At 56.7% G+C, this 16,730-nt stretch overlaps 1 protein-coding gene across 6 annotated transcripts in view; it reads right to left on the bottom strand.

Annotated features, from left to right (window-relative positions):
* LOC122386199 (serine/arginine repetitive matrix protein 1-like) overlaps positions 1-16,730 on the bottom strand; it is a 77,022-nt gene that overhangs the window by 11,013 nt on the left and 49,279 nt on the right. For all 6 annotated transcript variants that reach the window (XM_043375156.1, XM_043375157.1, XM_043375158.1 and 3 more), the window contains 2 exons: positions 9,588-9,871; positions 1,530-1,668 (listed from right to left, as the gene is read on the bottom strand). In XM_043375156.1, the coding sequence (XP_043231091.1) occupies positions 1,530-1,668; positions 9,588-9,871 (423 nt within the window). The remainder of the gene's footprint in view (positions 1-1,529; positions 1,669-9,587; positions 9,872-16,730) is intronic.

Here is a 16,730-nt window from a genome sequence, read left to right as displayed (position 1 = left end):
TAAGCGACGCACGACTGCACTGATCTTCGCAGCAACCTTACCAATGCATCAAGTCTTGCAGGACCACCTGTTGTCAACTCTACACTATCCGCCTAGCAGAACTCTCACTCGCACAGCACAACTAACCATAGCCCACGCCGGACCACCCGTCTCATCCTGTCCCACTTCCCATCAGTTCAGCAGCTGACGCAGCGGCTTCAGTCCGCACCACGGCGGCGGGGCGGCTGATCGTGCCGACACCAATACACGCGGCGTGGCGCGGCGTGGAGTGGCGCAGTGCCGGCGGCCGATGCGGCGCCCACGCGCTGTCCCGCCGCGCCGATTTCGCCTCCGCGGCGGCCGCAGCGGCGCTCTCTCGCCGTCCGGTACGCCGGCGGAGGTGGCGGCGCTAACCGCAGGCCGGTCGGTCGGCCGGGCGAGTGGCGAGTGGCGAATGGCGCTGGGCGAGGTGAGAGGTGCGACGGCACGCCGCTTGCTGAAATTCAGCACTACAGAGGGGGGCGCTTGAGAGGGGCAGTTGAGGAAATTGGAGGTGGTGGGCCACAAACCGAGAACAGCATAGTAAAAGACTATGCTGTTCTCTAGCAGGTAAAAGACAGAACCATGGACTTCGGCGAAGCGGATAGACGAGAAAGAGAGGAGAGAGGAAGAGAGGTCTCGCCCGCCATCGCTCCGCCGCTCGCAGTGCGCTAATCGCGGTCAGACAGGCCTTCCGACGCACACACAAACAGACCACTGACGCACACCGCGCCCCATCACAGCACGAGTCCAGCGCAGCGCGGCAGGAGAGCCATTAGACGCTTCGTCACGTGTTATCATAGAGAAACAGGCCTTCACTCATTCTGGGCGGCAAACACGTCAGGGGCGCGATACCGTGTAGTGCTGTAGGTTACGGTACAATATGGCAGGGTCCGATACAGTCCGGCCTCTAAGCACAGCTCCGGACTGGTCTGCCACCCCGTCGCTCGCTGGGTCTGGTCGGTCGGTCGGGCAATCTGTGCGGTCCCAGGGCGGCGGGGAGAAAGCATGACTACCGGGCACAGTCGGGCGCGGCTGGGAGTCTAGGCTGAGCTGAGTCGCAGACTTCAGTGGCTCTGGGCTGGCCCGAGTCTAGTAACCGGCCGCTGTCATCATTGCCGCTACCGCTAAACCACCGTCAAGGTAGAGGGTTGCACCAGCATTGCAATATACTGAGCCAGTATTGCTGGTGCCCTCGCGGTAGCACCAGCCACTAATCGCCCATAATGTATTCATGTGACACTTGGTGTACGGCACAACGCTCCAACGTCCCTGAATAAACGCTAATTGGATACACCAGCAAAGCCGCATACCTGCCGTCTACGCTGTCCAATAAACACTCCGGCATCATCACTATAGCCCATCCAACCCGCCTGCCTAACCAATCATCCAAGGTCCCATCCATTCAACATACAACTTTAATGCCTTCAAGGTTCTTCTTCCTCTTTCCTCTTTGCACCCTGTATGACCCGCCTTGCCCCTGGGGTCCCCTCCAGTGACCTCCGACTGACCTCTCGAGTCGACATCCTGGTCTGAAGAGAAGTAGCCCTCCGAGTGGTAGCCTGGCGCGCCCTGGCGGCGGCGCAGCAGCGACCGGGGCCGCGGCACGCCCGACCCGGCGACCTTCAGGTCACCGCTGTCTGAGCGAGTCTGTGGAGAGAGGGACAAGGTCACACCGTCAGCGGGGGGTGGACGGGCACCGCGGCGTCACGGACAGGGAGTCACGTAACGCACCGTCACGGGGCGGCTGCAGTGACGCGAGTGGTGGTAAGGTGGGGATGTGAGATGAATTCGAAATGACGCTTCCCTGTTCGGGAGGTGGTGGTTATGACGCTTCAGACAGGCGCACAAGGAGTGCTAAGAAATCACATCACTGGCTGCAAGACTGAAAAATGGGTGCCGCGATCGTGTCATGTCTGTAGAATGGGTGGACGGGCAGACAACGAACAGCGACATTGAAACGGACAGGCGACATAGCAGTCACCGGTTGCCCTTGCAGTCGCAGTCCGTTTAGCTTTCGCTAGCCCCGGACAGTGGACAGTGCTAGAATCACGAGTCGGGAGTCTGACATTAGTGAGTCGAGTCAAGCCATGAGTCGGTCACGCGCATTATCGCTTTTCCTCAAACGTTAGGCACTAGAAGCGAGTCGGAGTCATATGTCAAACAAATCAGTTAGCCATTCACAGTTCTCTAACAGCGAATCAATCAGGCACAGGAAGGCTCATTTAACCAACTGTCTATCAGCCCACCAACACATCACGACACACCTCCACTGCTGTGAATATATAGTGGGATTAAATGTCTTCAGACAGTCACCATTATGTTGAAGAGGCCCCACGGCTCCGCAGAATAGTTTTCACCTCTCGCAGTCGAGTCCATTTGCGGAACATTAACCGATCGCGAGTTCAGAAGTGGAGCGAAGTGTTTACCAACTCTCACGGCAATCACCGGTTACACGATTAATCATACCTGTGGTTATCGCACACCACGTAGCGGAAATCGTCGTCATTACGAGCAGAAAATTCGGCGAAACGATGACTCCTGGAAGACAACAGTGAACTAAAAACTGCTAGGGTCGCAAAAAGCGTGTCGCTTTTTGTCCCATTTCTACATCGCCACATCGACAGGTTCCACCTGGCTAGGTCGGTTTGGACTGTCGGCAAATATCGTAGATGTGGGTAACTCCAAAATGGCACAATGTCATGACATATCGCTCCACTAACACACTTTGCCGCTACAATATACAGAGTGACGCAGACCTTTGACATCGACCGACGTCTGATAACTCCGTTTTCAGCTCTTGCACCAATTGATCAAAAAGCCCCGACAGCACCCGACTCCACATGGTCTGGTCTGGCGAGGTCTGGTCTGCTCCACGGCTATGTTATTGTATCACATAACCATCGACGTCACCTATACCATCTGGTCACTGGCCACAGCCAGCGAGTCTGGTGACAGCCAGCAGCATGGCAATGGCACTCCCTCTGCCCAGCCGTCGGCTGGCAGAGACCAGAGCCTAGCCCAGACAGACCGTGACTGCAGAGTTCCTGACCACTGACCGGTCATTGGCCGCTGAAGGAGCGGCCGGGCCGCGGTGGCAGCTTATAAGTAAGTGTTCGTGGCCACTCCTCTGAGGACAGCCTTTCAACAATTAACCCTCGCCCATGTAGGGGGGGGTTGGTGCAACCCCCCCCTGAGGTTTTTCGGAAATAGTGCAAAAACGGCGGCGCGCAGCGCCGCCAAATTTTGGGTACCTTATGGGGCAAACCTTGCGCATCTTTTGCTAAAAAAAATTTGACCGGGTCATGTCAGGTCACGGAGTTATGACGTCACAAAGGGAACAGCCTCCGGCCGGATTTTCACAAACTGAGTGCCAACGCCCGAGGTTTCCTGCCGGTGGTACGGACATCGGTTGATGGATCGTGATGAAACTTCCCATGCATGTTGGGGCAAGTATTGGCTATCATATGGTATAAGAAACTTGACCGGGTCAGGTCAGGTCACGGAGCTATGACGTCACAAGAGGAACAGCGTCCGGTACTATTTTTGAAAAGCGCCCGAACCACTATTTTGCTAATTCTTGTCACCTCAATGGGAATATGCAGCAATATTAGCTTCTATAGGGAGCAAATGGACATCCCAAATCCAAAAATACAATCAGATTTCAAAAATTTAAATTTTGATTTTTCGAATTTCTGCCGCCGACTGTGACCTTGCCGACTTCCGGCGCTCCCAACGCGCCATTTTTAGAGCTAGGGAAACGAAATACATACCAAACGATAGAGAATTGATCAAGGAACACGATAGTGAAGGTTTCAAGTCGATATCTCCCACCGTTTTGCCGCAATCGCCGCGGAAAATTTGAAAAAGTCTATTTTTCCGAAAATTTGACCTTTGACCGGTCAAAAGTAGGTCAAATGTTGACCTAGGACCAAAAAATATACCACCAATCGCGAGATCTCGTCGAGAGCAATCCGTTGGTCTTTTCCGCTAAGCTCTACGACGCTCCGTTTTCAAACGCCAAGGGGGGGGGTCGCACCAACCCCCCCCCCTGCATGGGCGAAGGTGGCAGATCGCCGTTTACGGGCGAGGGTTAAAGGCTCGAAGTACGACGCTGGGAGTCAGTCACCATAGGAGCTTCAGCCTCGTGTACAGACGAATGCCCCAATTTTCTAGACCCCGGTCAGTTTTGGATTACTACTCCGCCCTCAGAACCCCTCCTCTGTGATCTCTGGTTAGTCTCAAAGGTTCGCGAAACTGCGCACTGCCGCGAGTTCGCTAGGGCCGCGATTGGGCCAGATCTGTCAGCGTTACCAGCTGTGGTATCCTCCCACCCTCCCATCCCAATCCCCTCCCTCAGCCGCCACGGACTGACGCCACAACCCCGACGAACTCAGACCTTATGACTCTGAAAACACATCCAGAGAACCACCGGCCTACCGCCGGCGAGAGTGAGCCAAACCGCACACAATGCATGAGATCACAGCGGGCACACCGCTAGGCGCGCCTTCTCTTCCCATCAGTGGTCGGCGGTGGAGAACCCCCACTGCGGGCCATTCAGACTCCACCGTCAGCCGAATCCGTCAGAGCCGGGAGCGGATAGGTCACGGCCAGCGCCGACAGAGGCGGAGGTTGGAACGACGGTGATAGAGACGAGAGAAGACTGCGGAGGCGAGAAATCGTCACCCGGCGCCGACCCCGACCTTGGTCGGGCGCCGATCCATGGGGTAGATACGACCGCTGCCCGGGGAGCCCGGAAGTCGAGCGGAGGCCACCGGCCGCCCGTGGTCAGACACAGAGACGGCGCGGCAGCGGTGCGGCGGCCCCGACCCAGCCTCCACGCCTCGCCCGCCGCGCAGATAAACAGACAGGCACAGCCGCGCACTGCGGCCAGCGGCGGCGGCCCGCTCTGTAATAAATACTGCACTGAGAGCCACGCGCCGCCGGCGGTCGGCGATTCCAGCCGGCTCTGCGCTCCGCGGGAGGCTGGTGTAGGGCAGCGGGCGGGCAGGAGATACAGAGGACGGTCGACTGGCGATCTCTGAGTCAGTCACCGTGTAAACATGTCAGCTCGGCCGTCTGGTCCCCACAGTGAACCCAGCTGGGCTGGACAGTGGGAGTCTGCGAGTCCACTCACCGCGACCTGTGGACACAGGACAGAGGCCGAGCCGAGCAAAACACTTCACTCGGGTGACGACAAACAGTGCCATCCCTCAGTCCCGGTCAGAGGACGGACAAAGACGCCGAGAGGACCACTGAGGAGCGCAAACCACTGGTTGGTGCAACGGACGATAAGCATCGAGAGGAGGGTGAAAAGCATACCAACACCTCGCGGAGGAAGCCCACAGGAGATAGAGAGGGACTAGCGAAACGCCACGACCAGCCTGCAGCGTTTCAGGCCATTGTACGCCTATGAAATCCACTCTAGCGGCCGGAAGAGTCAATCTAGCCCAGCAAAGCTACCCGATTGTTCAGCCGATGCCACCTAACTATCAACCCATCGTGCGTCTCAGTTGCTGACCAAGTGACCACTGCTGGCGCTGCTGGCCCTCTGCCCAGCGCCAACCAGCGGGGTCTCTGACACTCGCCTACAGCGGTGCCGGCCCGCTACACACTCGGAATGCCAGTCAGAGAGGCGCCGTGCCGAGCGGAGCCCTCCCCTGCTCATATGCCTAGTCAGCTCTGCCCACGGCCTGCTCGAGCGAAACACTAACGACCGGGGACGCCTCATCACACTGAAGCAGCCGGATTAATAATTAACTCCGCCACAGTTCCTGCAGAGGCGTAGGATTAACACCCATGGGTCCGCCCAGCGGTATCACAGACTGAGAAAGGTGGTGGAGCCACTCTGCGAACCATAGGGACTCCACCGCATCGCCAGTCGCCGGGACGAGGCGATCGCAAACGCTATCACACAATGAATACCACGCATAACAACAAACAAAGCTCAAGTCAAAAAGGGCAAACAGCGCCCAGCACCAGCGCCACCGCTCGGCAGCACCCGCGCTGTCAGCACCACCACCACCACCATCACCACAGATGACTCACGCAGTCCCACTTCCAGCGCTGTGCCGTCCACATGGCGCCGCCTCCGCGCACCGCTGCGCTCGCGCTCACACTGCCAACCCAGCCGCCCGAGCGACGGCGGCGGCGGCGGCGGTTCGCGCGACCAGCCTCCCCACCACTACCGCCAGAGGCCGCCGCCGTCGCCGCCGCGTCGCGCAGTTCGCGATCAGCAAAAACCGCTAGCCGGGTGCAAGTGCGGCGGCGGCGGCAGTGTGACGTCCGTGTCGGAATGCAGACTCTAGGATGTGCTATGGAGGCCTGTCAGAGCCACTGCTGCTGGTAATGGCTGTTTGGTGTATAGGCGACATGTGACCGGCTGGTCGCCATGTCAGGCACGCGAGCGCAGCGCCAAGCTGTCCCGTTCTGTATTGTTCATTCAGTGCTGAGAAGGTGTTGGAAGTTCTATGAGGATTATGTAAGCGGCTGCGTCTTCCTACCATCTTGGCTGACCCTTTTAACTTGCATTAAAGTACATACCCATTCTGATGCATATCTACCACCCTGTAAACTACTGAACATCGATGCAGCTTTTCGACCGTACCCACGTCCCACAGTCTCAAACTTCTCTGAAAGTTGACTCATTTTCTCAGACACCCTTTCTTCAACAGCCACTTTGCCCATTTACGAGTCCCTGGATTCCCTCGACTTTCGCGGCGGACCTATTCAGATACACTTCGCCGACACCATTCGCCGTTTAGCACCTGCGGAAAGTTCCGCCTCCTTCCGCCCGGGCGCGCGGCGGAACGGTTCCGCACGCGGCGCGGTCACTTCACACCTCGTCCGGCAGCGCGGATACGGCAGCCACGACATGAGAGCGAGCTCATGGACAGTGGACACCAGCGCCGTTAGCATCTCTCCACGGCGTGAATGGACGGCCTGGGTACCAGCCCAGGCGGCGCCACTGGATTCTAGGGAGCGGAACTGAGGGAGAAACGGCAGGTCAGCAGCGCTGAGGAGAGAAGTGGCGAGCGAGCAGCACTGAGGGAGAGTTACTGAAGGAGCAATGCTGAGAGAAGAAAATTCAGCCAGCAGTAGCGCTACTGCTGAGCGAGTAACACTGTGGGAGCAGTGCTGATTGCTGAATGGGCAGTACCTAACAAGCCGCATCGAGAAAGCAGCACTACACTGCCTAGTGCGGCGTGCCGCTGCCGGTCCATGCCCTGGACGTGTGACCGCAGCGTGGGCACGTATCGGGCACGTCACGGCGAGCCGCTGTCCACGCCAGGTCGGTGTCCAGCCCGTGTGTCGGCCGTGGGAGCGTCCAGACAGCGCTAACGACGCCGCCCACACCTGACGCGATACACGGACCAGGGGCGGAGCGGCGAGTCACGGAGACGGGCGCCTCGCCTACTGGGTGCCGGGCACGGCGCCGGGGTGCCCCGCCCGCTGAACTCAGGGGATGACTCAGGGGATCTTCAGGATCGCGAGAGTGATGGAGAGAAGTTCCAGCTGACTGGTGGACATAGTTTATTTAGCTCAGAACAATTGACTCATTAGCAGCTTGGCAGAGAGCGTCGATCTGTGAGCATCATAAGAGCTTATTTGGTTATTTTACCATTCCTCACATCCTACCTATATCAATTCAATCGCACGTCCTCTCATACCCATGCTTCAAGATGTCATGGAGAGACGTAACTCAAAGAAAGTTGACTACGAAAATATCGACCATGATAATAAATCACAGCCGACGTGTCCTCACAACTTGACATTTGACACTATCGTTGCTGAATATTACCACCATGCGACTCTGTTTATACTTGACACCTAATGAATCAAATGTTTAGTAGACTCATGAATCAAATGTTTAACCAGGGATGACGAATACCAAGCCGGCGATGAGGAGTATTAGTTCAGGCATGATCGGGCTGACGGCCACGCTGACACCACGCTCACACAATCGTTCACAGTATCGTTTGAACAGGCGGCGAGCCGTGCAGCACATGCTCCTGCTGCACTTTATACAAACAGCGCCGGCCGACGAGCTGCACGGCCACGTGGTCGGCGAGCCGTTCTCACAGCGCGGTGTGAACGGCAAGTGGTGCACCGAGCTGCACGGTAGCGCGGCGCAGGGAGGTAGCCAGACCGTGCCGCGGCGGACACGGCACTGAACTGCACACTGCACAGCCACGCGGTGCTGGTACGGGAGCAGCCGGGCCGGTACGAGGGAGGGGAGGGAGCGTCCTGCCGCGCGTGGTGCTACAGCGAATCATACCGCGCACAGTGTTCCATATACAGTCGACTACAAGAGATGGCTGCAGCGTGGAGCTGGGAACTTACTAAGGCTGCGCTGACCACCATCCTTAAATCGCCCAGAGGCCAGCGGCCGCGGCCGGCAGAAACTCGATCCCAGCTGAGATTTACGGCTTTATAACGCACGCTCCGCCACTCCCGCCGCTAGCAGTAAAAGATGGCTGGTTGGCAGTGGTCGCCGCCAGGTTAGCGAACGACTGCACGACTTCGACGCGCAGATTTTACGGCCAAGGAACGGCCATTTCATGCACCTTTTCTTTCAGCCCTCCGCGGTGCCACATGATTCAGTCGGATAGCAACAGGCGACGAAAAGAAAACACCTGATTAAACCCCTACCAAGGTGACATTCCCCATTGAAAAGGATTATCGGCATGGGCGTTTCCGTGGTTGCTCCTTTTCCTTCCTCAGTCCTCACACTAACTGTGCCGCCCCTGCAAGAGCCGTAATCGGACTGGACTGGCTGGACAGAGCCCAAAAATAGCCATAGATAGAAGTCAGGGGAGCAACGACGAGGCACCGTTAAGATCATAGACGCTCATGTGGGCGGCAACCCGGGACTGTCTAGTCTACCCATTGCTCGCACCTTCCTCCACATTGGTGATTTGTTCCGTTCCGTCCTTACGTCTCATTTGTACAGAATCAGTCAGCATTCATCAATCACTCCTGCAAAGAGCAAACTTTCCAAGCCTGAGCTTCGACTCATCCGGTCTGTCACAGAAGTGAGTCTCTACGGCTAATATCGAACAGACGAAAACAGTAGCCTGGCTACCACTGCGGTTAGCTGGGCAGGTGATCCAGCGCACGGCACCTCAATATGCCAGACACGACCGACCTCAGACTAGAGAAGGTCGCCCAATGCGGCCGACCCGCCACTTCCTCATCACAGCCACGGCAACTCCCACAATCTCCAGACATCTCCTCTCGACATCTCATTCGATCTTCTGCATCTCCACACACGGGTATACTTTGCCCTCTCCTGCCTCTCCTGAAATACCTTCATCTCCAGACTCTATATCCACCGTATAAAAACGTCTTTCCTCTTCCTAAGCTGTTCAGTGCTCACTGTTCAGTGTTCATCCCACCTCCCACCTTTACCTTCCACATACAGCCATCTCCCGCCATCTCCACAAACTTTTTGCCACAATCCACCCAAATCTCTCACCAATCTCGTCCTCGGTCGTCCTACCTCACCCCTCCCCTCCACACCGACCCAAATAAGGCCCTCTCTTCCTCTCCCCTCTCTCCCTCCTCACCTCCTCTCTTTCGTCCTTGCCGGCGGCCGATCGTCTCGAGCGCGGCGCCCACCGACTGATACTGTCCTTCACATGCAGGCGCTTATCGGCCGGTCCGAAATCAACCGTGAACGCCAGCGGCGACTCTGTGCTGTCTCCGCCGTCGCCGGCGGCGGCTGAGTGTCGCTCCGTGCTGGTCGTCGGAGGCGACGGCTTGCGGTCACCCCCGCCGGCGGCTGAGGAGCCGGAGGGCAGCTGCATCGGCCGAGCAGTCCGGTCCACTGAGGAGCGACGTGACGGAGAGTCTGTGGGCAGAGAGGGGGAGACGGGAGGTCAGAGTGGGGTCAGCTGTGCTAGAGACGGGAGGTCAGAGTGGGGTCAGGTGTGCTGGAGACAGGAGGTCAGAGTGGGGTCAGGCGTGCTGGGGGCTCGCTGAGGTCAGACTCATAGCGGGCTAAGAAGAGGTGTATTTGGTCCAGTAGGAGCGGGGTAGACGGGACTCAGACAGTCAAACTGAATGGTAACGGAAAACGGAGCGAGCTGGGTAAACAGTGCAACAAATCACACGAGTCACACATTACACTCGAATCAGGAACTCCCGATGTCTCACAGATCCAAATTCCAATGCAGGTCACAGTGCGAATAGGTAAACTTCAGGCCCGCACACAGTCAATCCTTGGCCAAACACTCTCACGCTAAATCCGTGATCAAAACGAGTCTCATCGTACTCTCACAGGGATCACGGAAGTGTCACGTTCCACCACTTACTGCACTTCACTAGTTTTGACCTTGCTGATGCCTGAGTCACAGAATCTCATCGCCTAGAGTTCATGGAACGATGCCCTTCACAGCTCATTAAAGAAACACAGCTCCAGCAGCAGCATATTTACGGCATTTAACCTCGACACATACGTGTCTGGCATCGCAATACAAACTGACCCCCGGCCATAAATGGCCGGCAATACCAATACAGGCTCATCAATCGTGCCGAATGACCAACAACTCAAAGAGACGACCGATAAAATAAATAAGGAAAAAAATAAAAAAGACAGAAGGGAAGACTCCCATTGATGATGGGATGTGGGGTGAAAAAAGGAAACAGAGGATCTATATAGGATGTGGAAAAGGGAAAGAGAAAGGGGAGAACGAAAGAGAAAGATGGATGTTTCAATGATCTGGTTACAACAACAGCTGTAACCAGATACAACAGCTGATTCATGGTGTGGCAGCGACACGGCGATCGGTTACCAAGTCCCGGCAATGATCGGCCGATTCTGCAGGGCCCCGCCGCCCCCACCACGCCCACACTCGACACCGGCCCGGCCCAACCAGACATAACAGCGGCCGCGGCATCCCACGCGGTCCGACAGGCGACACAAAGCGCAGACTGAGGAGTGGCGAACGAGCTGGCGCTGATGGAAGGCGGCGGCGCTCCTAACCAGCGAGCTAAATGGGGAGCCGCCGCTCCTAGGCAGTGGGTAGCGAAAAGACATCACCAGAACCAGTGCGACCAAGTCCGAGCCGAGCCAATCCTGAAGGTCTAGCCAAGGGTGCCGAGTTTACTGCAGCGGATGGGGTTTAGGAGATGAGCCTACCTCAAATGCATCCGACAAGACGCCACAGTAGTCAGAACACAAACCGGGCAGAGCACAGAATTAAGACAATCCGCCAGGACGCCACAAGAGAGAGGGAGGGAACAGGACTCTGACAGAGAACGGGAGTCGGGAACCAGTCGGACAGGCTCGCCCGGCATGCCCAGTTCAGCCCATCGACACGGCATTGTTTCTGAGCGCTGAGCCGTACCGAGGTTCGAGGGTAATCGGCCATGAAGGCCCAGTATCTTCTTCAGGCATCTGTTCCAGAGACTGGGCGCGCGGTTATAAATCGCTGAACCATTACAGATGCTCTTCCTAGGAGCTATTCCTAGATACAGTTGGAAACTGACCTTTGTAGCGTGGGGGTCACAACCTAAAGCCTTGGGAATATAAGTCGTCTGAAGAAGAAACAAAAAACGTACTCTCGCACAGAGCAACAAAGACGAACATACAGGAATAGTACCTTGTCCACAGCGTCATGAGTTGCGTTTCCGTCTATTGTTTGAAGCGCCTCCCTCCTCTGCCTGCAGCGCCTCCCTCCTCCGTGTGTGGCGTCTCCCCTCCGTCTGCGGTGGGTTCGTCACGCCTCACACCTCCCCGAGCTGGCGTCCCGTATCCCGCAGCCCAGGGGCGGCCCGTTAGGTGCCACCAGGAGCCGCTCCGCCGAGTTTTACTGCCCAGCCTGATCGTCCGACCGGCGCCGCCACGCCGCCCCAGAGATGAACACCTAGACGGTAATGGGACCGGTGGTAGCTGAATACCACGGAGATAGTTCTTACGACAGCGGCGGAACAGCGACTGTTTTCTTCGGTTTACGGTGCCTCAACTGAGCTGCACGGCTGTAGCTACAGCACCAAATTGAAATTGACCGTGATTTGGTCAAATGTCCGTCATTCTACCCCGGGTTACTTCAATCACTGCCCATGCCGACCTGCCCCGCTAGGTCATGGCGAGGCGCCACCGGGGCAGGGTCGATGGTTGAGCCGGCGCCGCGAGACGGCTTCATCTCCGAGATTGCGGCTAGGAAAATGCCCACCCGGTCAAGCCAAGGTCAGCTGGGCCCGTGCAGGCAAGATTGGATAGTTGTCTGGGCTAAACCATCACGGATGGCAGGTTATGAGCCTCACAAAGCTGGTCCAAGGAGTAACACCACAAACCAGCAGTATGAGAGCAACTACGAACATTACACTGTCCAACGTCCAGTAGCTTTTGTCTCAAGAGTTGATAGGCATCCTCGTCGTTTGATGAGATGGTTTGATATTGCATCAAGTTAACGCCCACTCTTTCTTACCATAGGCGCGTTATTACAACGGCCAGCGCCGATTATAACGCGGCTTGGTTGCCACGCATTGCGGCACAGCCTATCTTCAGGCGTTCACTTCTACTGCCATCTAACGGCCAGATTATCGCATCACCAGCTTTCGCCGCCCCCTATCTAAAAGGACAGGCGTGATGACCCCGAGTACCGACAGACCCAGACTGAAATAAGCAGAGTTCGGCAGTGGTGATTCAATACGGTGACCTGGGATTCTGCCTTTCTGACCCGATGTCACAATGGCTCAGTGCTATATAAGATCCGGACAGAAGCCCGGTAATCCTTATGGGACCGCGGTGCTTCGAACGATAATTACCACCTTCAGAAGGGCTCAGAGTTTACAGCCGCTTGGCTTTATGTGAGATCACTGCCCTGCCTGACCGGGTCTGCTCCAGTGCCCCGGGCGCGCCGCTTTCGTGCTGGGTGCGCCGGAGCAGTCTCAGCGAGGCAGGTCCGCGCCTGAGGGGACGATTAGGGTGCCCGAGGCGGGCCAGTGCCGTGCGTCCACGGTGGGAGTCCGTTTGTCCACAGTAGGAGTCCGTGGGAGGCGGCCGGAGTCCACACGGCATCGAGTGACCCGCAGAGGCACGAGTTGGGAGACAGGAAGCGAATGGGACGAACCCGGACAATATGGTTCTAATTTGACCAAATGGAGTGACAGACGAGCTGCGATACGAAGAATATAAAACTGGGTCAAAGAATAGTGCGGGGAAAACTATCATCATGGAATAGTTTTCATCTTGGAATATTAGACAATGCCTTGCCTCGGACATCCTGAGAGGGGAGATATAACGACTCCGACCATCGGAACATGACCTCAGCTGTAACACCACGCCAGACACAAAAGACCTCTATTCCCAGAGAGCTCGGGGATCCTTTTCACGTGTTCGCCATACCACGGGTGATAGAGCCCGCAGTATCTCCACTCAGCCGACCGAGACTCGGTTCCCACAAAAACCTCGTGACGCTCCGACTATATCCGTCTCCAAATCGCCACCTCTCGTCGCACAGACACCAGACCGATCCATCCCACCTCGACTCTAACCGTGGTCTCATAACCGCTGGCAGTACAAAGAGCCAATAATTCCCCCAGGCGCTGCCAGGGCCGGTCACGGGCGGTCCACCGTGGCGGGCTACCCTCCCCTCCCCTCCCCTCCCCTCCCTCCCTCCCCTCCCGACCGGCGGCTGGCAGGACCGCCGGCACTGCAGTTAACCGTCCGTGCACCGTGCAGAATACAGAGCGGGGAGGGGAGAAGGGTGCCGGCAGACGCCGATCAAACTGGGCTAGATCGGGTTACGAGGTCGGCTATCAGCCAGGTCCACAGCAGGGTCAGCGTTCCGAAACTGCGTCAGCGTCCATAACTTAATCCAACATCAAATAAGAATGTAATAGGGAAAGTTCGTACCAGGCGACACGAACTGTATGATGCAACTCAACATTGTTGTAAAATCGCCACACCAGTTACCTCCCCGAGTGTGTTATTATGATAGCAGCTTGCGCCATTCCCGCGTTGCAGTTACTTCGTTTCTCCCGGCGCAGTGTTCTAGCTCACAGCCCGGTGCCACCCGGATAACTATGGTTTCAGGATAATGTCCACACGTGCTGGTCAACAGGACAGACCGGTTTCCCAGCATGCATGCCTGATCCATATTAACAACCCGGCGCTGTAGCCATGCATTCGCAATGGTCCCAGATGACACAATCACTCCTATCGACACGGCCGGTCGCGGGAGCCGTTCGGTAGCGTTCCGGGTGGTTGTGATCGCCGCCTGTCCTTAGTGTCAACAACAGCGAGAGCGGGTCTTAGCAGCGCAGCACGTCAGCCTCATAGAAACAGAGTCAGCTTCCGTTTGCAGGTTACCCTGGCGGCACAAGCTCATCGGCTACCTAGCTGCGAGCGAGGGAAGGATATCCGGCGCACGCTGTGTAAGCCTCTGTAAGTTCCGTAGCGACTAGTGCAGCTGTCGTGATCATTTCCGGACAATGAACTAGCACTGTCATGTAGCCAGGAGTTTACCTCGTCGCCAGTGACCGCCGCGCCACACGGAAGCATGTGGCTTTGCAGGGTTGGATGTGATGGCTTGGGACCGGCACCGCCCAGCGTCCAGCTGAGACGGCGGCATCCAGCCAGCTAGTCCTAGCAGCAGCAAGGGTGAACAGTTACTTGAACAATGCCTGTCTGATCAGTGATCAGCGGCAGCGCCCACCCAGTCCAAAGCAGCCCGTCCGGGCCGGCCGGTCGGCCGGTCGGGCTGGGTCGGGTCGACCTCGGTCACTCACCCAGCAGTACGTTTCGCTCCGCCGAGCCGGACGCCGCCGGCGGGCCGAGACAGCAACAATCAGCAGCGGCCAGCAGTAAAGGATTCAGCCGCAGACAGCCATAACCCGTGACGCTCAGTGGCATACAGTAGCTGCACGCTGGGTGGACAGAAACGGTCTGCGGTAGCATCCCTCTGCAACTGCCGACCACTGACCACTGACCGACGACCACTGAACGACGATCACAGAGCTTCGACCGCTGATAACCGGGCGCTGACCGCTGACATGATGGTCGATGACCGATGCTTCCAGCCACACTCACCAGCTCAAATGCCTACACACCCAGTTATCTGCACCCATACCTCTTCAACGCCATCTCCAACCAGCACTCTGCATACCCGGTCACAACAAACCCTGAGGCCCGTCCCTGCTCACAGGTATCAGCCACCCCACCCCTGGTCCCACCTGTCTCTCTCCCCTCTCACGGTGCCTACAACTAGATTACCTCCCACCCTCCCACGATACTCAAACTCCTCCCACAAACCACTACCCACCCTCAGACATACAACAGACACCAAACGACGGTATCCATTCCCAGAATCGCTCATCGTTACTTGAGCAGGAAACACGATAATGACGAACCAATCACAACTAACGGACGACGGGCCAATATAAAACAATGCCGCCGCCGCGTCACAATACCTCCGATTGGCCAGCGTCACTGGCCGGAATTGGGACCCGGCGCGGCGCTCATGGCGCAGCTGTTACGATACCGGCAATGAGCGCGTGTCAGTGTGAATTGGCCGGTAGGTACTGGCTCACACAGTCGCCGGTGACAGGTAATTGGGAGCGGCAGCCGCGTGTGAAACGTGAGCCCACTGTCGAAATATAGCCGCCGGGGGAGTGGGGACGGCGGGCCGCCCGCTGCGCGTCAAACGTGGGACAGGGGACAAGGTATGTGTCAAAAATGGTATCGGGGACACGCTGTGTGTCAAAAATGGCGTAGGGGACACATACAGCGTCGTGTATGGTGGAGGGAAAAGTCGTGACGAAAGCGGCATCATGGAAGGGGGAAATGTCACACTTTTTAGCTGGATAAACACCCCTGTGTCAACTGTCAGCCATGAGCCAAGGCATCGTAGGGACATTGATGTTACGTAAGCAGGATATGTACTTTGCAGGAAGTACAGGAGTCTGTTGGTTGGAGTGACAAAATTCCATTGCTATGTGACCCTTCTTAAATCCGAGGACATCAACACATTCAGGTCGATTCAATTACAAAGTCAACAACATGGAATACCGTAAAGTGGGGCTATTTGAGACAGTGGGGCTATTTGAGACAGTATTTAAAATCGCTATAAAATGAAGAGCGTTTGATTTTTATGTGGTATTTTTGCTCAGGAAGGTGTGGAATCGAGCAGTAAATCACCTGAGCTAAATTAAGTAAATTAAGCATAAATTTCAAACGGTTTTTATTTTATAACAATTTTAAATACTGTCTCAATAGCCCCACTGTCTCAAATAGTCCCACCTTACGGTACTTATCAAACAGAATCATCCATACGAAAGCACCGTAACAGAGCGGGAGCTATTGGGCCTTTCCACACCGACAGGCGGCACCGACTCCCGTCACCGAGCGCCGGTCACGGCCCCGCCCTACCCCGCCCCGTGCCGTCACCGAGGGTAGGCCGCTCACCGGCAGCGCCTGTGACGCCAGCGGACCAGACTGGGTGGCGGTGAAAGGCCGCCCGGTCGGGAGGCAGCGCTGCCGCCGGTGGTCTACCGGCCCCGCAGCCGCTCACGGACAAACCGCCGCGCCGTGACGGCCTATCACGACCGTCACGGTACGCAACGGCGACCGAGATGAGATTCAGGTCGGAAACGGGCAAACTGGTAAACATAACTGGAGCAACTCCCATTCAGTTCCACTTCAGCCACGGAGATAAGAACAAAATAGATTCCCAATGCGAATGCACAAGGCAAGTGCCCCTAAT

Source organism: Amphibalanus amphitrite, unplaced genomic scaffold (genome assembly GCF_019059575.1).
Source record: "Amphibalanus amphitrite isolate SeventyFive unplaced genomic scaffold, NRLGWU_Aamphi_draft 000243F_arrow, whole genome shotgun sequence".
NCBI lineage: Eukaryota > Metazoa > Arthropoda > Thecostraca > Balanomorpha > Balanidae > Amphibalanus > Amphibalanus amphitrite.
The sequence above is the reverse complement of the archived record's forward strand: the minus strand, read 5'-3'. Positions and strand labels throughout refer to the sequence as shown.